Source organism: Castor canadensis, chromosome 15 (genome assembly GCF_047511655.1).
Source record: "Castor canadensis chromosome 15, mCasCan1.hap1v2, whole genome shotgun sequence".
Classification (NCBI taxonomy): Eukaryota; Metazoa; Chordata; class Mammalia; order Rodentia; family Castoridae; genus Castor; species Castor canadensis.
Window position 1 is genome coordinate 97,208,959 of NC_133400.1, and position 25,326 is coordinate 97,234,284.

Genomic DNA, 25,326 nt, shown 5'->3' on the forward strand with positions numbered 1-25,326 from the left:
ATGTAATTATTTTGAGCTTAATGCATTTGTCACAGAGCATGGTAAATGGGGACGGGTGGTATTTGCAGGAAGGCACTGCAATCCAAAGATGGTGAAATCACAGTGGAGGTGGGAAAAGACTAAGATAAAGTTTAGCTAAGGAAGCTGCTATGAAGTAGCAGCATCTAGACGGGACCTTGGAAGATGCCTTCATTCGCAGACTTTCCAAGAAAGGACGGGAGTAGGGCATGAGTTCAGTCTGTGTGGAGGGCATGCCTGGTGTGCAAATGGGCAGAGAGAGTGAGGGAGGGGACAGCGGCTTGGGACAGCTTAGGAAGCCTCCCGGTATTAAAAGTTTAGTCCTGCAGTAAGGCATTATAATCCAGGGAGCTCATTCCACTCTCCTTAAGGTTTACAGCAGAAAGTATTCCTTGATTTGCAAACAAGAGAAATTTACAAAATTTACAAAACATACAGGATGCAGCAATCCCAAAAGACAGGATAGAAAACACACCTTTTCTTATCTTGATGTTTACAAAAGAAAGAACAGAAGATAAATTTTATTGCCAGGATGTTTAGCATGACCTTGGAAAGCTCAATGTGTGTGTCTTATTCAGTTTTTCAGAGCAATCCATGAGACCACACATACAGACCATGCGGTCCCCCGAGAGCTGCACAGAATTGGGAAGGACCTTCCAGAACCCACTAGAAAAGTTCATCCATCTCAGAGTTTGCTCTTTTGGAAAAGAAATGTAAAGTATTAGTTGTACAACAGAAGAATACAGAAGTCATTTGTGCAACTGTCACAACCTGTGCTTGACCCAAGGCCTAATGCTGCCACACGAAGCTTATTAATGCTAATTTCTTCACTTATGACTTAACTTGTTGAAATAGGAATTATATTCAGTGTTTAAAGTACCCTCAATGATATTGAGTTAATTTTGGTATTCAAAATCAGTGGCTATCTTCCAACAACCTAATGATAAATGTTAAAAATCAAAAACAGTAGAAACTATTAATAATACGAGCTTTTGAACAAGTTGAAGATGTTGACTTCAGTGTACTGAACCAGCTCACTTCTTCCACTATTATTGAAAGTGTAGCAGTAAAATAAAAGCATTCATTCTGAGCTAACAGAAAATCATGGAAAAGCATTTTTAACAGATTAGTCATGCTATCCTGATGTTTTTGTTGTTCCCCCCATTGTTTGTTACTACAGAACACATGGCCACCTGTTTTTAAAAATAGAGTTTTATTGAATCTTCCTTACACATACATTTACAGACTGTGGCTGCCTTCCCTTTGTAAGTCTGGCTGAGAGGCTATAACAGAGACCTGATGAACTACAAAAGCCATAATATTTGCTAGCTGGCTTGCTATGATTCAAATATTTGTGGTATCCCCAAAATTAATATGTTGAGACCCTAACCTCAAAGGTGATGCCATCAGGAAGAGTGGCCTTTTGGGAGGTGCTGAGGTCATAAGGGCAGATCCCTTATGAACGAAACTTGTGCCCTCACAAAGGAGGCCCCAAGGAAGTGACTTTGTCCCCTCCCTCTGTGAAGATGAGCTATCTATAAGAAAAGGGGTCCTCACCACACACCTGCTCCACAGGGACCTTGATCTTGGACTTCCCAGCTTCCAGAAGAGTGTCATAAACATCTGTTGGCTCCATACCACCTAGCTCATGGTATTTTGTGGCAGCAGCCCAAAGAGACTGAGGTACTATTAGCCTTTTACAAAAAAGTTAGACAGTCCTTGCTGTGGATTTACCATTAAAATAAAAAACCAATGAGTAGAAGACAAGAAGAGACCCCTGAAGACCGAGAGCATCCATAACACCGAATAGATCAGAAAATATGTATGACTGGATTTTGGAGATGAACAACATATATATAAATGCATAAGTATATAAATGCAAAAATGGGAATATGAGAATAAACCCAGTTTTTCTCATGTTTAACCTAGTGTAACAGAAGGCTTTCAGAATTTAGTATTTAATATTAATACATTTTTTCAATTCTACCCAGTCGGATCCAATAAATAAGCAGTTTAAAAGCTGTCCTGTCTCAAATTCTACTATTCTGACAGTAGAATGTCAGAGAAAACTTTTATTGCTGTCACAGTAAATTAAAAATTTGCTTTCTTTTTGCAGTAAAAAAATTTTTTTCTTCTGTTTAATTTTTCATACTTTATTCCTTGTGTCAAATAGTTAAAGTAAAACTTCCTAAGTACTGATTTATAGATAATGACTATAAGTGGCACCGAGTACAGCGTCACAAAGAGTAACATCAGTGATCTCTTTAAAAAGCAGTTTTAATTCTTATTTTAAGCTAAATATAACAATTTAGTGCAATAAGCTAAACACACACAAACTTATATTCCTGATCTACAAAAGTGGTTTCTATAGCCACACATGGTTTTAATCAAGTACATATTTCCACAATGAACAAGATCTTACAAATATATTAATAAAACACCACCCAACTACTTATCCTGCCATCAGCTTTTTAAGCAGTAACATTCTTGCTACTAAAATCATTTAATTTTAGAAGCTTTAATCTGATCTGGGAAAATGAGGTCTCCTAAAACCTTAACCAACAGTATGTTACAAACCCACTAAGGTCTTAAATTAAAAAAAAAAAAAAAAAAAGCCTTTCAATACAGAAGCACTGTATTGAACTTTTAGTTTCTCAAAAAAAAAAAAAAACTCTTGTTATTTTTAGAAAAGAATATTAAAACAAATTAGGACAGATAAACTTTCTTACAAAAACTTGTTGTTTCCTATGTCATGATGTCATGTCCTTAAAATCAAAACATACCAGTTCACTATCTTCATGAACCCCCAAGACCACTATCATGAAAAACTTCAGAACGTGTAGAATGTCTCAGCTGTCAAAGGACATCTAGCTGTCACATATTAAAAGCTACAGTATAGCTTATATGGCACAAATCTATGCACACATAAATACTGCTTTATCCTTTAGTCAAAAGTCAGAAGAAACCCCATGGTTTGCAACATGTAAATGCAGTCACTAAAAGCCAGTAAGTAGCTCATGTCTGCTCGGGTAAAGGCAGGCCATGACAGGCTCAAATATCACTTTCAACTTGAAGACATGAAAATAATGGCTGAAAACTTTGTGCTCCTCCCTTTTTCGTGGGCCTGCCTACATATCAGGACATTACTGCAGAAAATACACGGTAATTATAGATAACTTTACAGAAAATAATGAATTTTCAGAAAGTAAAAAAGGTGTCAACCATCGTTTGCCCATCAAATGCTTTTCTAGCTCGTTCCAATTCTTCATTCGTGGTAAGTCTTTAACTCGAGCAAACTTCCTTGGATCCTTTGAATCAAGAAGACAGTATCTTCCCCTTGCACTTGACCTTGTCCTCTGATTGACATTGCTTTGTGAGTCATTTCCATGATGATTCTATGACATGTTCTCCAAGAACATCCACTGACTTAGTAGGATGTCTGGTCATCCCCAAATCCATATGTCATACACTGCAGTTCTTTAGGAAAAGTCTCTCGCTCTCTTTTTTTTTTTACCCTGGCTGTCTTCTGCACCTCCTCCAATTTCTCCAGTTCCCTCCTCAAAGCTGTGTCTTCTTTCTCATCTGCCATCCCACTAGCCTGACAACCCACAGAACCAGGTCAGCTCGCCTGCAGTAAAAAATTCTTAATGGGGATGGAAGCTGGAAACACCAAAGGACTCGGTTTCATAAGAAATAGAGACTAGCTATACTACACTGTGCACATATTCTAATTAAGATGACATTTGCCTTGAACCCTCAGGTGAGAAATGAGGCCAAAAAATAACACTTCATAATGCTTACAATAGCACTCGCCCAGCTCACGGTGATTTGACCATTGAATGGCAAATACACCAAGTAAGACTCAGACGTGGCAACAGTTCATAAAGTTCACTGCTAGACTCTCACAGTTCAAAAGCTTGAAAGATTAAATAGAATTACTAGAATGAAAGAATTATGAGTGTGCTACCAACTGTCCAAAAAAAAAATCAACCAAACACAAAAGCTAGTAAGGCAAAACAACTGGATTTTGCAAGTTATGATAAATTATTTCAGTTAAGCTTTTAGTAACATGAAACTACATGACATGTAATGTAACCTTTAAGTGTAGATACAAAATTAGAAATACATTATTCTAATCATGTCAAATATATTATATTTAAATACATATTTCAAAAAAGACCAGAAGCTAATACATAAAAATGTCTCTTTCAATGTTTCATAAATTCTATAAATGGGCACACATAAGTTTTATATAAAGGACCATAACACAATAGGAATCAATGTCTATTTCCAATTTATTTCTGCCACTCATTATTTATTCAACTCATGCAGCCTAGTCAAGCCTCAGTTTTCCTGGTAACAAATGGGCACATGGAGTGTACATGTATTCACTCTAGAGTACAGAGTCATCATTGACCTTGGTCTAAACCAAAGGTAGACAAAGAGGAAGACTCCTGTGTAGTCTGGATTAGCCTGCCCCTCTGGAAGGAAACAGAGGATACACACAGAGGGGCCTCCATTGTAGAATCAACAAGAGTTGCAATCAGAGCACTTGAATTACAGATTATTCAGACCACTGGTGTCACTGTCCCCCCCTTCTCCACAGTTGGGGGCTGAAACTCCTTGCAGCTTTTCAGTCAGAGCCTTATAAATATCCCCAGAGCTCCCTGAAGGAAGTTGAAGGAAGGAATATGTGTCTCCGACCTGGCTGATAACATTTAAACAAAGTGACAAAGTGAGTGAGAACATGGGAAAAATAAGAAAAGAAAAACATGCAGACCATGAAAAAGAAGGTCAAAGCTCTGCAGGCTATAGACAAGGTTGCTTCTGAACACAGCAATCGGTCAGGTGCGATGGCCTGCCAGCCTTCCAAAATAGGGCCCGGTAGCCTTGACACGGACCATGAGAAGAGGTGTCCTGATTATTCTGTTGTATTAGTCAGTGGTTATAAAAATACACAAAGTTAACAACCAGGAGGTTCCCAACAAGTTGCCTAACCTCCCAGGGTAATTTTATACAGCACTTTAAATAATTTTGTGCATGAAATAAAGCCTGCATATCACAGATGAAGGGGGGAGGAACGTCTTTTTCCCTCAGAGATGCAGCATCAACTGTGTTCACACAATAAAAAAAATGATACAATCATTAAAAAATTTTTTAAAAGTCTACTGGCTACATGTCTCCCCCTGAAATGCCAATGTCTACAGAAACATTGGAAGGTAGAGTTAACTGCACCAAAGACCTTTTTGTGGATGTTTAAAAGACATACATGTGAGTATCTTTAAGATGAACTCTCTGGAACAAGAGAAACACAGATTAATCAGTTCTTCAAAAAGAGGCATTGAGCCAGTACACTGCATCCAGGTTAGGTCATGGAAGCTTCAGCTGAAGTTAACCTTTCCATCAAGTGACACATTGCAGTTACATGACAAAGGGTGATGCTAATATGTTAATAAACAGCCCAGCCCAAGCAAATCCCAGCCAGAATAGGCACAACCAATAAACAGCCATCGGTAGCCATGTGTAAGAGCTATAGCTTCAGTGCTGCCTGTGGCCAGGAAGCACGAGCTCAGTTCCCCCATGGGACTAGGAGCTGGCCAGGGCTGCTTCTCATAAGTAAAATCACTGTCTATGACCTTGTTTTCTAATAAACAGTGTTCCTCAGAGAGGCTTTGCTGATTCTGGGATTTCTGAGACAGAACTTTCTCCTTTATTTCCCTGGCTTGCCAGGACTTTGTGGAAGTCACACTAAGCTATGGCAAGGAAAAACAAATCATCAAAACAGCAAACAGCACAGGTAACAAGAACTCCAGCATTGCCCAACCTTGGGGAACCTAAGGAAGTGGGGCAGATACAAGGAACCACCCAAGAAAAGCCCTTGAAACACAGGACCCCGGGAATTAGAGGCTGATGGAAGGAGGTGGCTGTAGCCTAGACAGAGAGCAGCAGAGAGGACAGGAGGGAACAAGCAGCCTGCTGCAAACCCCATGGGATATCACCTAAGCTGCTGAGCCAGGTTGGAGGAATGTGAGGATAACACAAGAGTCCTACAAGGACAGGACAGTGAGAAAAATAAGGTCCCAGAGACCACCTGCCCTTGGCCAGTCACTGGTCCACACCCCGGGAGTCTGGTTAATCACAGCCCACCAAGACTGCCTCTGTCCAATCGGGCTCCTCTCTGAGGTTGAAGGGCAAGCCCTGGCCAGCAGTTCCTGCAGAACTGGCCAATCTGCAGGGATCCACAGTGTGGTCCCTGCAGCTTGTAAACCTGGTCTTGTCCTCTCCCTCTCCTTTGTCAACAGACTAGGACTCATATACTGAACCCTTCCTGAATTCAGCCTATCAGAGAACCTGAGGTTCCCAGAATGATGCAAGTCTCCTGGCCATAGAGCCAGACACCTGTCAGCACAGCTACCATAAAAGAATCACAGAATGCTTCTGAGGACCACGTATCAATCAGTCAGGCCAAGAATGCAAACAGATAAACAGATGTGGAACTCTGAATACTTACTTGTGAATCTGAAATCCAATTTAGTAACAAAGTGCATCAGAGGCCAAGGCCTTTGAAATGACTTTGTGTTTGAAGGCTCCCTTCCCTACCCCCACAATGGCCAGCAGTACTGCACCATCTCTGCAAGCCTGAGCCCAGCTTCTCCTACCTGCCATTAAGTCCTGGTGCTGTGGCTAAAAACGAACAATAAGCTCAAAGGGGTAACCATGGAAAATGATTGTAAAATCATTCAGCCACATGTCACGAAGCACTGAACCTTTTCTGCTCAACTCTGAGTTGAAGACTTCTTTCATTTCAAGAACCATCTTCTAGAGATGTAATTTGCTATCCATCTCACCACTAGGTTTTAAGAAAGCATTTGGAAAAGGATAAATACTTTAGATAAAAAGCTTTGAACATTTTTTTCTTTTCTGTATTAAAAATGTTCTCTTTCATTTGACATTTACTTTGAGGGACTTTTTTTATGTTTCATATTGCTGGTAAAATAGTGCAACCAGGAAGCCCTTGATATTCAGACTCTCCATTCACTGTCTTCTTTTCCTTTCCATCTACAACTTACCGTTTTGTGCAGAAAGGGGGCACTAGTAATTACCTGAGTAACTTTTAATTAGTAATACTTTACTTCTAAGATTTAGAGTGGATGTTTTTTCTAAAATACATTCCATGTTTCCCTTCCTTCATAAGAGACCCATCAGCATTAAAACAGAAGTTACATGTCTTGATGATCCTGGATCATTATACAAAAGCATTGGTCCCTGCAATGCCCTATCGATGAGGCCGGGGATGCAGATGGATGACTGCATGGACTATTAGGGCCTAATGGGTACTGACCTCAACAGTTGTCATAAAAAATTTTCTTAGACAGTCTCCAATGTCAGCATGATTCTGATTTAGGTTTTCTCCTACAGATTGGGAACATAATCCCCTGGGAATACCATGATAGACTCTCTAAGAGATGCAAAGCTTCAATCAAAAGCTAACATGCCTTCTGCAAGGCTTTCCCCTACTTAACAGCCTCTTTCTCGCTGTCACAAGTTTTTCATGAATTGTTAGTGTCACTCCAATTTGTTAGCTATGATTGCTCCATCTGTCACGTGGATCTTAGATAACATCCCAAGAAAGTATCTTCTTTCTAACTCAACAGCTCACTTCTAACTGGACATCCAGGAGGAGGGTGTCCTCGTACACAGATTCTGGGACAGATTATGACTCAGGTCACAATTTTATTGTGATGAGCTGATGAGCTTAAATTCTTTAAGATAGCATTGTGGTAACTTTGAACTGATGAGGAGGGTGTCCTCGTACACAGATTCTGGGACAGATTATGACTCAGGTCACAATTTTATTGTGATGAGCTGATGAGCTTAAATTCTTTAAGATAGCATTGTGGTAACTTTGGAAGCTTTAAGCTATCCCACTCTTTGGTACTAAGAGTTGTGTTGCATGTGAAGGTGCAACTTTGGGATTGGAGCAACCCCAAGACTCCTTCTACTTAAACCTAGCAGGGCTCCCCTCATTAACACTTAATAAGAGAGGGGAGAGCTTTGCAGATTTCCCAAAGTAAGAACATTTGCATCACTACAAAACCACAGGAGAAAAACAGTGTGCAAAAAATACGACTCAGAAAGTCAGCCACCCCTTGACTAGCTGGCTGTCCTCAATCAGCTTTCTCGTGCCCCCAAACAGCATCACAAGTGCTGAGAATGCCCTAAAGTAACACCCGGTCTTCAGAAACACATCCCCTCCATCCCCTGCACCTGCTCATGTCAAGCTTCTGTCTTTTAAATTAACTCTTATATAGTGATCAGATACTGTGATACAGCTTTATCACTGGTCAGCTAGCTGTCAATGATGAAGAACGTCACACATACACAATCCTTGTTCAACTGTCTTTCTCAGCCCTGCTACGATATAAAGAGGTAAGCAGTGGCTGGCTGGTGGCAGACACAGCCAGGATTCTGGGTAAACCCTTATCCTTCCGTCTCGGTACACACTGCCTCCCTTCCAACTAGCTCCCGTGCTTCCCTACTTTCAGATTTGCTCTGACTACAGCTGGAGGGGACACACACTAAATGCCCCTGGGAACAACATCACCCATCACCCAGATCCCTGGTCCTTCCTATGGGATAACTCCAAGGTCCATGGTCTGCTATTTCACCCAGAGAAAAGAAGTTCCAGTCACCCACAATGGTGACTTGCTTAGTTACACAGTCTCCCTGCCCCCATGCCTACTTGTCTCACATCCACTTGTGGCCCAAATAAACTTACCCTTGAATTCCTGTCTCCAGGTCTTTTTCTAAAAGGACCCAAGCTAAGGTGAATTGCTGCATCATTACTTCAAGTATTGTTCTTGCAATGGCTGGATCTTTGCAATACAAGGATCTTTCAAATCCTTCAAGTCTTCTTCAGTTTCTATTTAAGTTTGCATACATGTGTTTTATTTCCTCATTGTCCTTTCTTGAAAGAAACGCAAAGTTTGTGGCTCCACTCTGGTGCTCACATTCAGATATGGATATGCTGGCAATGGCTTTTACACCTTGTATACATTAGAAACATCTGGACAGCTTTAAAGTCAACACCTCCTCCCCTCCTTGTGATCCTTTTATTGACCGAGTTTCAGATGGACTGTGGATACAGGCATTCATTAAACTTCCCTTGGAGAATGTCAACATAGTGAAATCATTATGGAACAGTACACAGAGGTTCCTCAAAGAACTAGCAGTAGAACTACAGCATGATCTAACTCTGGATATATCCAAAAGATTCAAAGTTAATATGTCAAAGAGATGCCTGCACTCCCTGTGTTCACAGCAGCATCATTCATAGGAGCTGAGTTATAGAATCAACCTAAGTGCCTGTCAACAGATGAATAAATAAATAAAGTATCAGACTGAGGGTATGACTCAAGTGGGAGGCTCTAGTTCAGTCCCCAAATCTCCAGGAGAGAGAGAGAGAGAGAGAGAGAGAGAGAGAGAGAGAGATTGATTGAGAATGTGGTATTTACCCACAATGGAATACTAGTCAACCCCTCAAAAGAAACTGAATTCACAGCACAGAGAGAAAAATACCCCAGGTTCTCACCTACATGTGGAATCTGAAACAATGGACTTCATAACAGCAGAAGATGGTGGTTACCAGAAGCTGGGGGGTGGGGGCATGGGAATGAAGACACGTTAGTCAAAGGGTACAAAGTTTCAGGTAGACAAGAGGAATAAGGTTTTTGAGATAACTGTACAGTATGATGAATACTACAGCTAATAATAACACATTGTACATCTCAAAATTTCAGAGTAAATGTCAAATGTTCTCACCACAAAAAGTAAGTATTTAACAAAACTGGAGAACAGGAGGGCAGAACAGGTCCTGTTGGGGGTTGAGGGTTGGTACCAGTGTGTTGGGTATACAGGGTGAATATGTGCCAATGCCATGTACACATGTATGTAAATGGAAAAATGAGACCTGTTGAAACTATTCCAGGAATGGGGGAGGGGAGATAAAGGAGAACCACGGAGAGGTGAATTCAACTAAGACATATTTGATATTTTGTAAGAACTTTTGTGAATGCCACAGTGCACCCCCAGGACAACAATAAAAAAAACAGAAAAAATAAGTGTTTGAGGTGATGAATATGTTAATTAGCTTGAATCAATCACCCCATGTTGTTCACATGTCACAATATCATTTTGTGCGAGATAAACATATACAGTTATAATTTCTCAATTTGCAATGCAATTATTTAAAAGTCCCTTTGGTGGCTCTAATGTGCGGCTCCCTATGGGTTTTGCTCCCACTTCCATTATAAAGGATTCCTTTACTTCCTCATTTTTTCTTATTTCCTAACTTTAGGGCCTCTGAACATTTCTCACAAGTGGTAGCTATGAATTTTATAAATGTAATTGAGGAATTTCAGAGTGTACCAAAAGGGTCAAGGAAAATTAGATAAAAAGAAATCCCAAGAAACTCTGCTTAGAAATTCTTCAGCTTGCTTAAGAAAGAAAATGAAACTCCAAACCAGGAGACTATTCTATCACAAAATTATACCTACTTTAATTTCCATTAACAAGCTCATACTCAGAGAGAGCCTCTACAGAGGCAGCACAATGGGATGGTTTACATGGTGGACAGTGGATCAGACTCCCACAGTAAGTTTCAAGGCCCAAGAGCTGGCTCTGTCTTGGCTGGGTTACTAAGTTTCTCTGAGCCTTATCTATATAGTTCCCTCATCTGTAAGATGAAAATGATAATGGCCCTATCCCATAAGGTCACTATGAGAATTAAAAGATTAATATTTATAAAGCACATAAAAAAACAGCACCTGGCCCATAAGTGCTGGCTAAATAAGACATCTATCCCTCAACGACTTCAGTTAGAGTCTTACAAAGATGCCTTGCAGTGATGCTATGTATCATTCAGAGACCTCTTGTGAACACAGCATTTAGGTACAAGCCAGGGAAAGTCCTCACAGCGGAGCCATGTAGCTGACTGCATGTCAGTTCCGTTCCATCAGGACCCAGACTCCTTCTACTCTTTGACTCCCCGGCCATGAGTGGCCTTGGCGCCAGGTCCAGCAGGATGGCGACTGAGCAGCAGGTACACGTCTCAGTCCAGCAGCACTGAAGGAGGACCTGCTCTCTCTCCTACAAAGGCTTTCTTTGCAAAGTACAGCTCTCCTAGGCACATTACTTGATTTCACAGGACCAAACAGCACAACCAGGCACTGCCCCTCCCTGTTTCAAGTAAGAATAAGACTTTGAGAATTGGGCATCTAACACTCAAGACGAAGGTCTAGAGGCTCTGAAGATGCCCATCTGCACAAACCTCCTCACACCCACTGATGAGCCTTCTGATTGCATTCATAGCTCTGCACTCTGCCTCCTAAAAACTGACCAAGGTCCAGATGTCAACAGAAGAGTGACTAGAAAAACTTCAGGTAAAACCTTTGACATAATGAAGACAGCCAAACCCATCTGAGCTGACCCCTTGACCCAACAAGCAGGGTGACACATCCCTCCAGAGGTTTGTGACACCTGCCAGCTCTCTTCTCTGGGATACAGGTCAGCTGTGCCTCAACCACCTGTACCCAGTTCCCCAGGTCTGGAGGGGAAAGGCGCCCCCCCAGCTTGCTGCTTGCTTTTCCACTCAACTCCTGTTCTATTCCATGTTTGTGAGCTTCTTTCTCTCTCACCCTGAGCAATAAAAATGTCGGCAGCCAGGACCCCCAGCATGGTGGGAAAACATATGAAATTAACTCAGGTAAATTAGCAATGCTGAGAAGACATTACTACTCTGTAATTATATTAGAGAGAGGTCTGCCTGCTGGCCATCTAAAATTAGAGGTAATTATTCTAATTATCAATATCACATTGGTTTCAACTTAATGCCTGCATGTAAAGGGTAGTAGAGAGAAAACAAAATGAAAAAATAGAAAATAGAAGGTACAATAGCTTGGTATTAGTGACCAGCAGATCTTACTTCTATGTGACCCCTTTCCCAGTACTTTGGCTCTAATCAATTTCTCATTTGTCTATTCACCACAGGTTTTGACATTAAATTTCCTAGTCCTGCAGAAATCCTGGTGAGTGATCTGCCTCTTCCTTCCTCCAATTCCACTTCTTACTCAGGAAAGCCAATAGCTGAGTGCATCACAGCCATCACACCAAAATAAAACCAGCCTGCTAGAGATGTGCACAGCAGGTTGACTGCCTGTAACTACTTTCCTATTATTCAGACTGTGAGTATTCAATAAATCCCTTTTAAATAAAATAGGATGCTGTCTGATTTGTGAAGTACCATACTTCAAATTATCCAAATAATCTTTCAAATGCCAAGAAAGAGAACAAGAATTTCAAGTTCACCTTTTGTTTATAGAGCACATTAGGAACCACTGATCTGCGAACAATGAGAATTTTGGCTCTTTTGAGGCTTTCAGAACTTCCTAATTAGTCTTCTTTTTTAAATGTACATGGGCAAGATATTTTTAGATTGCTATTCAGAAATAAGTAATGATAATACTAATCACTTGATTGATAAATAAAACATTCCTAAAAAATTACAAGAAAAACACTGATGTTACAGTAAGCACCAGAATTTAGTTTTATGTCTTAAAGGACATGACACAGTAGACAACAGGAATAACATGTCACACCATGGGGAAACGTACCCGAGGAAGCTTCTAGTCTTTCCAATCTGCTGATCAGCCAGTCGAGGGAGCCAGAAAATTGAGCACAGTTTTTACGGTTTCCTCTAATTAGAGCCGCTGCAAAAGAAGATTCCACATTTACGTGAGTTTCTAGTTTGAAAATCAAGGTAGGCTGACAGCAAACTTAAAATGTTAGATCAAGAACAAGATATCTTCATGTATCATCTGAACCATATACAACCATGTATACATGTACACAGGAAAAACTAGGACATTAAAAGTGACTTGACATCTATTCATGGGGACTAAAAAAAGCACTGCTCATTAGAAGGAAAATAATTCCAGAAAGTAACATTTCACATTGGGAGGTGATAATGAAGCATAATGGGAAAAACCAGTGTTCTGGGAGTTACCTCGCTTGGGTTCTGAAACTCATTGCCTTTAATTAGCCAGGAGACTGAATTACTTCCTCTCTCTAGAGTCCAATTTTTGTACCTATATGCTGAAGCACATCCGTTTTCCTGAGACTGTACCACAAAATACGAGGAGATACAAGTACTGCCAACTCTACATGAATGTGCATGGAGAGAAGGAATGGGAGCGTGATGGCTCGAGTACGAAAACATGTTTGCCATACACCTCTTCCTCCTCTCTGAGACTCACAAAGCATATGAAAAACTCTGAGGAAACCTGAAGTGAAGAAACCCCTTCTAGAGGACCAAGCAAACCAGGGTACATTGTAAGCATATATGAGAATGACATAACAACCCCCCCCAACCCATACAACTATTATTACTAATACAAATGTCTGAAAACAGAAAGAGAGAGAGAGAAAAAGAGGAAGGAAGGAAAGAAGGAAGGAGGGAGGGAGGAAGGAAGGAGAGAGGGAGGAGGGGAGGGAGGAGGGAGGGAACTCATTCTGCCAGATGCTGCTGGCTCACACCTGTAATTCTAGCTACTTAGGAGAATGAGATCCAGAGGAGCATGATTCCAGGCCAGTCCAGACAAGATGGGGGTCATGAGACCCCATCTCCAAACTAAGCAGAGCAAAATGTACTGAGGTGTGGCTCAAGCAGCAGAGCTCCTGCTTTGCAAGTATGAAGCCCAGTTCAAACTCCAGTCCCACCAAATAAGAAAAATATAAACCCATTCTAACTTTGTTTCTACAAATTTTTTTTTGGCAGTACTAGGGCTTGAACTCAAGGCCTCTCACTTACTAGGCAGGCGCTCTACCATTTGAGCTACTCTGCTAGCCATGTTTTTTTGTGCCAGGTATTTCTGAGATAGGGTTTTGCAAACTATTTGCCCGGGCTGACTTCAAACTGCAATCCTCCTGAACGCTGCCTCCTGAGTAGCTAGGATTACGGACATGAGCCACCAGCACCCAGCTGTTTCAACAATTTTTTTTTTAGCCAAAAATATTTCCTTATTTGAAATTCCTACATGATTCTGATCCCATTCAACCTAGTTTATATACTTCATTTAAATTTTTTAATTTTTCAGTTTAAAACTCAATCGATTCAATGCTTGAAAAGCAAGTCTGGTAATTTTTTTATATAAGTTTCACTCTTTCACCAATAATCTTCCTCAGAGATAGTATAAGTGCTTACAAAGTGTCAGTGAGACTTTTAAGTAACATGATACTTAAAGAAAGATGTCTCCACAGGGAGAATCACTATTTACAGTCTGGTCGCACTAGGAAGTAGATTGGAAATGCCCCAGGTACCTCTTGGTTAAAAGCAGGAGGGATGAGATTCTAAGATCAGAGCATGCAACTAAACTCAAAGATGTCCTTTCCTTCTCCTCTTCCCAAAGCTAAGAAAAGAAGTAAAAGCTATCACCAGGGAGTAAGAGAAGAACCAGACAGAGGAAGACAGGACGTCTCCTCTCTACAGTGGCCTGAGAAGAGCCCTTGGAGCCTCCAGGACATGACCCTTCACAGGGACCCCCTGAGTCTGCGACAAATTCTTTTTAAAAAATCACAAATACTCTATACAAATAGAACTTTAATATGAAATCTATGAAGACATCATTTCCAGAGTCAAGATAGTATGTAAAGTTATAGTAACAACAGATGACAATGAAGAAGAAAGTGGGAAAGAAGGAGGTAACTAAGCAAGTCCCGCAAAAATGCAGACATCAAAGGGAAGCCATTGGACTCTCTCAGACTGGGATTCGGACCATACCAACCAAATCTTCAAGGATAGAAAGGACAAACCCAGTGTCTTAGGGTGCACAGATGTATACAGGCACACACAATACGCTGTTTCATACATGGGCACGTCAGATTTTTGATACATATCCAAAGGAAAAAAAACAAAGGTTATACACTAACATGGGCGGTAAAAAGTAGTTCCCTTCTCCTTATTTATTTTATTATTTAAATTCTTACGATGACTATTAATTTTGAAATCAAATAATAAAGCTGCTTTCTTTTCAAAAGGAAAAAACAATGACATCAATGTACACAGTGTCAATCATTATCAGATATCTGAGACACATCTGAGTTTCAGTGGCAACTTTATTTTTTTTTATTAAGGTGTTATCTGTTTTTTACACCCTATTGAGCTTTTCTTATTTTTCTTTCTTTTATCATTTTTATACTTACGTGTATACACATTGTGTGCAGTGACAAATGGTGCATCCAGGTATGAAAGAGACAAACGTCTTTTCTAAATATGGGACAGAGTATCTACATATACTCTGTAATCCCTGGCTCACTGACTAAGTAAACACTTTCATCCTCCATGAATTATTTTCCCTCTCATTCATTGAAGAACTGCTGACAGAAATGCAGCAGTCACTTTGGTTGGCTCTGTGAAGATGAGCTTACATAAAACGTAGCATATCAAAGTGGCTTACAGGTCTTGTCTCGTTATAGGTTCAGTTCCTTAGGTCAAATATTCTGTCACATCACACCTTTGCACAGCCCATGAAACTTAAAAGATACATGATTTCTGAGCATGAGGGGATGGGCGATTAGCTTCCTATCTTCCATGGAATAAGAACCTCCATGGTTAAATATCTGTAATTCATATTAGTTACCACAGAAATGTTCTGAACTAAGCACTTAAGAAAATGCTAGTTCACTGAATTAATTCATTATTGTTGAATTTTCCAATTAGGCACCAGAAATTGAAATGTGGGCATATTGGTAATTAATGAAAAATTATTGTAAAAATACATATTTGGTTCTGAATTTCTTATTACAGGTTGTCTGCAACTCAAAATGTTTCAACTTACAATGTTTCGTGTTTACAATGGTGCAAAAGCAACACACATTCAGTAGACCATACTTCAGATTTTGAACTTGATCTTCACCTGGGTTGGAGACAAGTGAGACAGTACTGTCTGAGATGTTGTGTAGCAGCTGTGAACTCCAAATCTCAGCCAGCCACACAACGATGAGGTGCAACAATCAACCCTCTACAGTAAACAGTGCTGTCAGCATTCGAGGGGCACAGGTGTTCAACAGATTACGTGAGATATTCACAGTTTATTATAAAATAGGCTTTATGGCAGATGACTGTGTCCAAGTGCAGACTGATCTGAGTGTTCTGAGCACTTTAAGGTGGGCCAGGTTGAGCTATAATGTTTAGTAGGTTAGGTGTATTACATGTGTGTTCTCCTTACTGTGCTTTCAGCTTACAATGGGCTCATCTCAACACGACCATCGTAAGTTCAGGGGTATCTTTAATAGTATGACATGCCCTGTCTTTGTGCTCCAATGCCTCCAAACGCTCAAATTTTCTCAAAGTACTCAGAGAATTACAAGTGAAGTGAAACTTAAGTATTATCCAAGAAAACTCCCTCACTTAAATTTGGTTCAACCATCATCCATCACCTACTGAAAATCACACACTGTTCCTAGCCAATTCAGCAGGAGGCCAGACAGCATCCCTCTAGCAGTTCATATGCAGACCCTACAAACAACAGGTGGACGGGCCCCACACAGCACAGATGATGGAAGTTGAAGGAAGGTCTCTAGAATTTTCAGAGCAATAAGTAGATGCCCCTAAGCCTTCAAGACCACCAAAAATTGGTGCTGAAGAATTGAAGATGACACCATGGAAACTTCTTAGAGAAATTAAGGCATTGCCCTGCATTCCAGCAACCTTGACAGCTGCAGTTGGGTGACTCCTACCCAGGAAGTCACCAGAATGAGAGCAGCACAGACTGTATGCCTGGGGTGCACTGGTTTTCAGGAATGTGCCAGGCCAAGGATGCTAAGTGCACCCCTCCCTGCCTTGGATCATGGGAAAAGGAGACAGCTGTGGGGTCACCCTGAGTCCACTCATTAGGGCCACTGGAGCAACAGGACAGCTTCAGGGAAAAGAAGCTGGAGGTATGCCATCAGTTGCACACGACCACAGAAGAGACTGGAACAGCCACTCAGAGGGGCGTCATCACTGCCCTGTCACAGAAACTGCAGGACAGAGGAGCTCAGCTGGGAATCTCCCTTGCACCCACAATTAAAAGAGCTGCTCTCAGCCACTGCTAGGCCCCAGGGGTATCAGCCTTGATCATGTGGCTTGCCCAATCTCACTCATCCTGCTGGAATTGCCTTTGTAGAATAGTGGGTTCCTTGAAGCACACAAGCAGGTTAAAAAAGGAGGCAACTCAAATTAGTTTTAAAATGAAGTTGCCTAAAATATGTTAATCACTGTCATCGCTGTTGCATGGAAATGAGACTATTACAAAATTGAACAACAACAAAAGTGATGTCTTGCTTAAAAAATGCAGTGCCTGTCCAGGACCTCTTAAGAGCAGGCAGGAACTGTCTACACGCGCACACACTAGAATAATGCCTGGTACATGGGTGTTTGAAGTCCAGGCCCTCACTTCTCATCTCTTGAAAGCCTTCCCCCATGTCTTATGGTGTTTAGGAAAATCTCCCTCCCAAAACACTGGGAAAACTCTGAACCTGCAAAACCCTCTAATTGCTAAACCTTTCTGAGTTAGTCACTTTTTGTCACTGAGATAAAATATCTGAGAAAACAACTTAACAGGAAGAAAATTTTATTTTGATTCACAATTTCAGAGGTTTTAATCAATGGTTGGCTGGTTCCACTATTTTTAGGCCTTTGGGAGGCAGAAACATCTTGGCAGATGGGTGTGGAGGAAGACTGCTCACTCATTGCAGAGAGAGTGGGGGACTAGGGCAACACAGAGCTTTCCAGGGCACACCTCCCGTGACCTACTTCCTCCAACAAGACCCCACTTCTAGTTGCCACCTCCAAAGATGCCATCTAGTTAGGAATCCATTGGTGACCCGTCCATTCACTCAGCCACAGCCCTCAGGATCCAATCACTTCCCAAAAGCCACCTCTGACACTGCATTGCAGACCAAGCTCTCACTTTCCCAAGTCTTCAGGGATTCAGAAACTGCTTACCTCTGCCATACTGAAAGAGCAGCAATCTGTTTGTTTCATACTTTAGATCTTCAGAAAATGAGTATACATAGAGAGTCTTCCCATGAGCTAATTCTCAGACATCTTTGGAAAGCCATGCCAGTTTGTCAATGTCCCCCAGATTAATTATGTGAATGTCAGAGAAGATATATGAAAAAGTGCCACAGTGATTCTTCTCCAGCCATGGGCACTGGTGTCTTTAACATCCTCAGGTCTTCCAGGTGGCAGCTCATAAACCTACTTTTGTCATTCTCTCCTCAAATACATATTAACTACACCCATGTCAAATGCCAAATTGTTATAGATTAGCTTACTGCCTCCTCCCTTTTCTCTCCTGTTCCAAAGGTGCACCAAAGAAGAACGAGAAGCAAAACAAGAAGGTGGCTTATTTCACACCCCACCTCCCAGCAGAGAAGCCACTATGTACCTATCTAGAAGAATCGGCTTAATGAGCCATGCTTTTTGATAGGGCAATGGGCTCTACAAGGAGAATGGCATAAAAAATGTATCATAGAACTCCAATTATTGCTGCAGATCTGAGACTTCTGCAGCCAAACTGAAGGATAAACATGCCAAGGTGTAAGCAGCTTTCTGTCTTTCCTGACCTCGAGCCTCATGAAAATTACGGGCAGCAAAGCATTCTGAAGTCTTATGCACATCAAAATTCAACGTATGGTTTTATTTACTAATTTTTTCTGGTTATGAAGTCAATAGTCACTAAATAATAAAAATCACGAGAACTGAAAGGAATAGTTCTTAAAAGTTTCTCGTGATTCTATCCACATAAAACACTGCTCCCCACTTAAACTGCCATGTGTGTAAAAGGGGAAAGTCTTTTCATTTGCACTCCCATAGAAATATTCTTTTTTCACTCAGTTATAATTAATATATAGTTTTTCCTCATACCATCACTTCACAAGTGTGACTTACAGATGTTAAGTACAATTTGATTATAAAAGTAGTACATGTCAGTACAATAGGAATAAGTACATAACAGAACACGTGGAAAGTAAAAATATCAAGATCCCTCTCCCAAGAAGTAGTCACCTAACATTTGTTCTGTGTACTCTTTCAGAAATGTCCAATGAATACGTAAGAATGTATCTTTCTCTCTGTATTTTAATTTTATATAATTGCAATCTTAATCTGTATGTAACAAGTCTTTGCTTTTTCCTTTCCACTTACCTCCATACCATAGGCTGACATACTAAAAAGAACAATGTAGTCTGTTTACTACATACAGTTTAACAATGATAGATCTATCTCAATTTTCAAGGATAACACAGTATTATGCTATGTAAGTACCCTGCAACTTATATCATCAATTCCCTATTGATACACGATTGTTTTCAATATTCTGCCATTTGTAAACAATTTTACAGTGGGCATACTTTTCCCATTTGCACAATTTTATCTCTAGAACACATTTCATAGTAGAATTTCTGAAAGGTTATACACATCTGCAGTTTTGGATATCTTGTCAGAGCAAGGCTGGTCAATTTCCACTCCAATAAAAAAATAAAATAATAATACCCAGCATTTCCCCATCATGGGCACTACCAAAGGTTTTGAGCTCTGCCAACCTTGGGATTGAAAGACGATTCTTACTTGTTATTTTAATTTGCATTTCTTTATCCTGTTGAAAACTTTTTATTATTTTATTTATTAGCCTACAAACTTACATCTCTATCTGCTGTCCATTTTTCTATTAGATAATATGAATTTATGAAAACTCTGTATCTTAGAGGAACTGGGTCTTTTCTCTTTCATTTACATTATATATTTCTCCTCCCTTGTTTTTTGATTTTGTATTAATATTGTTTATTATTAAAGGTTTTTAATTCCATGTCGTCAAATGTATCAGTCTTTTGTTTTTTATGTAGTAACAACTTTAACAATAACTTGTATCAGATGAACAGGGCAATACAATCCAAAACCACACAGCACTCTGGCTGACCCTGTAACTTATACATGTCTCTGTCACTTAACCACAAACTACCTGGCAGCAGGCCCTATATCCTGGCCACCGCTATCCTTCAGGTACCTACCTCATCAGGTAGGTAGGCATTTGATTAGTATTTGAGACAGAGATGAAGTTTCTGTCATGGAGTGAATGTTGGAATCCCCAAGATTCATGTGTTGCAGACCTAACCCCCAAGGTGACAGCATTAAGAAACAGGGTCTTTGGGGTACAATTAGGTTATATGGGTGGAGACCTTAGAGAGACTGTCACCCATTCTGCCAAGGGAAGACATAGTGAGAAGAGGTCATCTATGAAGCAAACCCCCAGAAAGTCCTCACTGTTCACATCAAGGCCTGCCAGTACCTTGATGTTGACTTCCCAGCCTCCAGAATTAGAAGAAATAAAACTCTGTTCTTTACAAGCCACCTGCCTCAATGTATGTTGTTATAGCAACCTAAGTAGTCCAAGAGCTTCTACTGGAACTGAGACCATCTGGCTCCAAGTCTGTGTCCTCCAACATGACAGTGTCTGTGGTACATGGTTGCCCCATCAGAAGACCATGCAAAGAATTAAAATGCAAAAGGGAAAAGGAAGCTTTCCCGAGGTGAGGTATTTCAATAAAGTAAGACTAAGAATTATCTGGAAGAAATAGAGTGGAAGATTAACACAAACTCTCAGGAGTGGGAATATGCAAATGTGAAAGTTAAAAATGTATGTGCATGTTAGGGAAAAGTAAAAAGACGATTTATCTGTTGGTGCTCAAAAAAAATAGTTTAAAAGTCAAAGATATTCCTGTGCTTGAAACCATTGTGTGTTCTTGGTGACAGATATGGTTACTATGCTGTTATCCTTTTCTAAGTTGTGAGGTTTAGAGGATTCTAATTATGTCAGTATTAAGTAACAGTGCCTTAGAATCCCTTTTTAATCAAATGGGATGAAAATAATTTAGAATATATACACACACACACACACACATATTTAAGACGTATCTGAGTGTTGTGGATATTAATTAATTCTAGACATGCTGGAAGTGCAGTCTGGGCTGGAGGAAGTCTGGAAGGAGGTCGTACAGAGCAGCAAGGACACAGGGAGCTGGTCAGTGGTGGAAAGCACAGAAGGCCAAGTACAGGCCGGAGAGCTCTGAAGAATGACTGAGAAGCAGAAAGGCCAGGAAAAAGTCCATAAGCATTCATGAGGAAGTGCGTGCAGGTCCCTGAGGCTGAAATTCGGATGGGTGGAGGCACAGAGAATGACCTTCTGGTCATATTACACCAAAGGGGTCAACTATGATCCCTCAGTATCCTTGAGGTTTGAGGTTCCTGCAGAAACTAAAATCCCCGGATGCTCAAGATCCTTATGTAAATGGCATGATTTTGCTTGTAACCTACGAATATCTCTGATAGACTGAATCATCTCTAGATCATTTATGAGACCCAGATCTAGATCTACTAGAGAGAATTCATGATATTTAGTATGAGGTAAACACAACACTATGGACAGAGTTGCTACACTGTGTTGTTTAGGGAATAATGACAAGAAAAAGACATCTGTAAATGTTCAGTATGGATACAGTTTTTCTGAGATATATTTTACCTGTGGTTACTTGAATCCATGAATTCAGTACCCCTGGATATGGAGAGCTGACTGCATCTCATGAGCACAAGCTGTACCAGACGCTGAGATGATACAGATGAGGCACAGATACCGTGTTCAGAGAATAAGCAGAAGAGAAGAATGTAAAATTTTCAGTCTGGACAGACCCATGGAGAAAATTTTATTTCCTCTCTTTCCTGAAGAAGAAACCAAGGGCCAATGTGTACCAACAATAATCACGATCCCATGTCTTCTACAACTAATCCAGGGCTTTCTTGTTGCATCCACAGGTCTAAGTGAAGCTTCTTTTCTGAGGCATATTTGGAAGGCAAAAACAAGAATCACAGCAGAGGATGGAGAAGACAGTTTTACTGTACAAGCAAGGAAAGGATGATGACAGCAGGTATCCAAAAGAAATGGGAATAATGACAAGAAGGAGAAGAGCTGTGCTAAGCACTGACACCACTGAATGTAAGCCACCCAGTGCAGACCTCGACCTCTTCTCTTAGGAAGAGAATCGCTATCGCCATGTTAAAGACATGAACCAAAATGACAGAGCTCACATGCTGATGGCCTGTCATCTTCCTAAGTGCCTTCCACTAGGTCATGTAATTGACACAATGACCCTAATACGATAAGCACTTTTATTTCCCCCTCTTTGCTGAGGTAGAAACTGAGCATGAATTTAGTAATTGGTCCAAAGTCACAATAGTGGCAGAGCCTGTGGCAGAGTCACAGGCTCTGGGCCTGTGACTGGCCAAAGGAGGATCATTTTCTCAGTGGCTATTGTCTACAGATGAAAGGTTAGGCTTTTGCTTTGAGAAAAAGACCTAATGGCCAGATGCTGGTGGCTCATGCCTGTAATCCTAGCTACTCCGGAGGCAGAGATTAGGAGGATCGCAGTTCAAAGCCAGCCTGGGCACATAGTTTGTGAGACCCTATCTCTAAAATACCCAACACAAAACAGAGCTGGTGGAGTGGCTAAGTGGTAGAGTGCTTGCCTAGCAAGTGTGAGATCCTGAGTTCAAATCCCAGTACTGCTAAAAAAGAAAAGAAAAAGATATAATGGAAGAAAAGTAAAAGTCCTATTGGTTTTTAATAAAGTAAACTAATAGCCAAATTCATCCAGCTATAGAAAATCAATGGAACTCTCTTCAATGTGTTCATTAAATAATTGAAAGAAATGTTTACAAGTGCCTACTCAGCTTACACCTGGTGCTAGGTAGGTATGAAAGCATTCTGACTTCGGTTCGTCAAACCTGTTGAAGAAGTAAATCGTGTGAGCTTGTATTTGTGGAGGACAATCATGCTTCTCTCTCAGCCTGGCCTGTGACCTCCTCTCTCTGGATGAGTGCCTGGGGCCCCCAGGGCCAGACCAGTCACAGTGGTACAGGGAAATCCTCTCCCCTCTCAGAACGACTGGTTCAGGAATGGCCACAGACACATTTTGGGCCAATGAGATGGGATGCGTGACTTATGGGATTTTAGGAAGCAGCCTGTTCTTTTTCTAGAGCTAACCTCTTCCACTTCGCCCATGTCAGAGGAGGCAGCATGGGGAACTAACTGAAGCAGGAGCTGAGGCTATAAGGGGAGACCCATGTCCCAGGAAGCTGACCCCACACGAGGCAGAGAAAACACAGACAGAAGCCCCTGCGTCCAGTGCTGGTGGAGGCTGTCTCGGTGAGACCCTCAGACTCCCTTTGATGTCTAAGGCATGAGCCAGGGCGTTCTGTTCTTCCAACTGACTATATCCCAAGAGACACGTCACTCCACCTACCCCCACTGCTCACCTCTTTCTTTGTGGACAGGTATGCCATGTTAAAACAACACCTCCAGCATGTTCCAACAGGAGCAAACCATAAAACTAATCCTGGAGAGGAGCTGTGTGATACCCCTGTCCCCAGCATTTTGTAGAGAACATTCAGGCTACTTTAGGAGGCTCTAAAATGATCAAAGTTAATCCCCAAATAACTCTGTGGAGTTACAGGAACAGCAGGCTTGACCACAAAGTAGCTCTGAGGGCTAAGGCTGAAGTGTCACTCTCCTGGCACAGACTGTTTCTACAAGTTTACAAAACTCCTTGTGACTCCCTGAGCTCATGTGTGTCACTCACGGATACCTGAGCACATCCATTGCCCAGGGAGCAGCTAACAGAGGCAGCAGGAGAAGCTGACCAGGAAACTGGGCTCGTGTTAGCGTCATTTCTCTAAAACCATGTTGCTCCTGCCCATTACTCGATCTGCTCCTGACCTCACCTCCGTGCACCTCAATACCTGAGCATCAAGTGTGTGTGGGGAATTCAGCCTGTGTAACAGCAAGTGACGACGTCACACTGTAGTATTAAAAACACCATGACACTGCAGACTCTCCTAGATTCAGAAATTCCACACTTGCAAAGAAATGCTGTCTCGAGAATCTTGACACAAAACCCTCATCCTGATGACTGTTGTGGGTCAAATAATGACCCCAGATTCCTATAAAACCTCGACGTCCCATGCTATCCCTTAGTCTGAAATTAGCAAATTATACATATTTTAATGGCATAGTCAAAAGCCCACCTCATGAAATCATATTTAAAATTCTAATAGGCACAGGAGTTTCATTTGTTAAATTGTATTATGACTATACATTTTAATGAAGCTCAATTATATTGGAAACTTTGTAAAAGACCTTTCAAATATTTTGACTACCCTCCCTTTTTCGTGTTCAAAGCAAAAAGTTTTATCTACTTTCTATACTTGGATACACTTTCCTATTCCACCAGAATCCGGTCACTTAATTAATATTAAATTAATATTGTATTGAGTACCTATGGTATGCCAGACATTAAGTTCAATGACACAAATACAAACACCAGAGAGGCACTGATCTTGTCTTTAATAGATGCTGGTATAGAACCAGGAGCCATGGTAAATGCTGTAGCCCAGGGAAATACTAAGTGCCATGAAAGCAGCTTACTGGCTGTAAGTCAGGTAAAGGTGACAAAAAGCTACCTCAATAAATGAAGACCTATGTTTGCATACAGCCAACAGCAATGTGATAGAAAGCACTGCAGGTGTCACTTAGCATAGGAGGAGCAAACCTAGAAGTTATCAAATGCGATCTTACAAAGACTAGGGAAGGAGGTTGGACCAGGTCCCCAGTATGATGGGACTCTGACTCACGTTCTGGAACCAAAGAGGAAGTCCCTCATCGGCAAACCTCCACCCTCACCCAAAGGCACACCTGTTCTGGCCACTTTTCTCACTGAGAGATGGATTGGAGCACTAAGCAACGCTGGCTGTAGTCCAGTGAAAACTAAAGGTCCTGACTGGGAAGCCTTCTATTCAACATTGTGTGACAGTTAATAAGACTGACTGGTCACTTACCCAGCAACTCATACAGAGAATTCAGAATGGATTTCCAGGGCTCTGCAGCTTCTCTCCCAGCAACATCAGCGAAGTGTGCAGCACTGCTGTAGACGTGGAGACGGTCTATGCACTCCAGCACCAGGTTGATCATTCCCTGGGGGTGAAAAGTCGCCATCAGACACAAGTTCTGCTCATGAACAAAAATGCAAAACCTCCAAAAAAAAAAAAAACAAAAAAAAAGACATCAGGCGTACAATATGTCTATTACTCATAAAATTGAGATCATTCATCGAAAGGACAGAAAGAGCCACATTTGCATATGAAAGGAAATGGTCTTCAAT

At 41.0% G+C, this 25,326-nt stretch overlaps 1 protein-coding gene and 1 pseudogene across 13 annotated transcripts in view; both read right to left on the reverse strand.

Moving 5' to 3' along the window:
* The window catches only part of Ryr2 (ryanodine receptor 2), a 591,935-nt gene that overhangs the window by 253,486 nt on the left and 313,123 nt on the right, over positions 1-25,326 (reverse strand). For all 13 annotated transcript variants that reach the window (XM_074056805.1, XM_020157460.2, XM_074056803.1 and 10 more), the window contains 2 exons: positions 25,004-25,139; positions 12,690-12,785 (listed from right to left, as the gene is read on the reverse strand). In XM_074056805.1, coding sequence (XP_073912906.1) covers positions 12,690-12,785; positions 25,004-25,139 — 232 coding nt within the window. The remainder of the gene's footprint in view (positions 1-12,689; positions 12,786-25,003; positions 25,140-25,326) is intronic.
* On the reverse strand, positions 2,767-3,904 carry LOC109682313 (transcription initiation factor TFIID subunit 13 pseudogene; annotated as a pseudogene).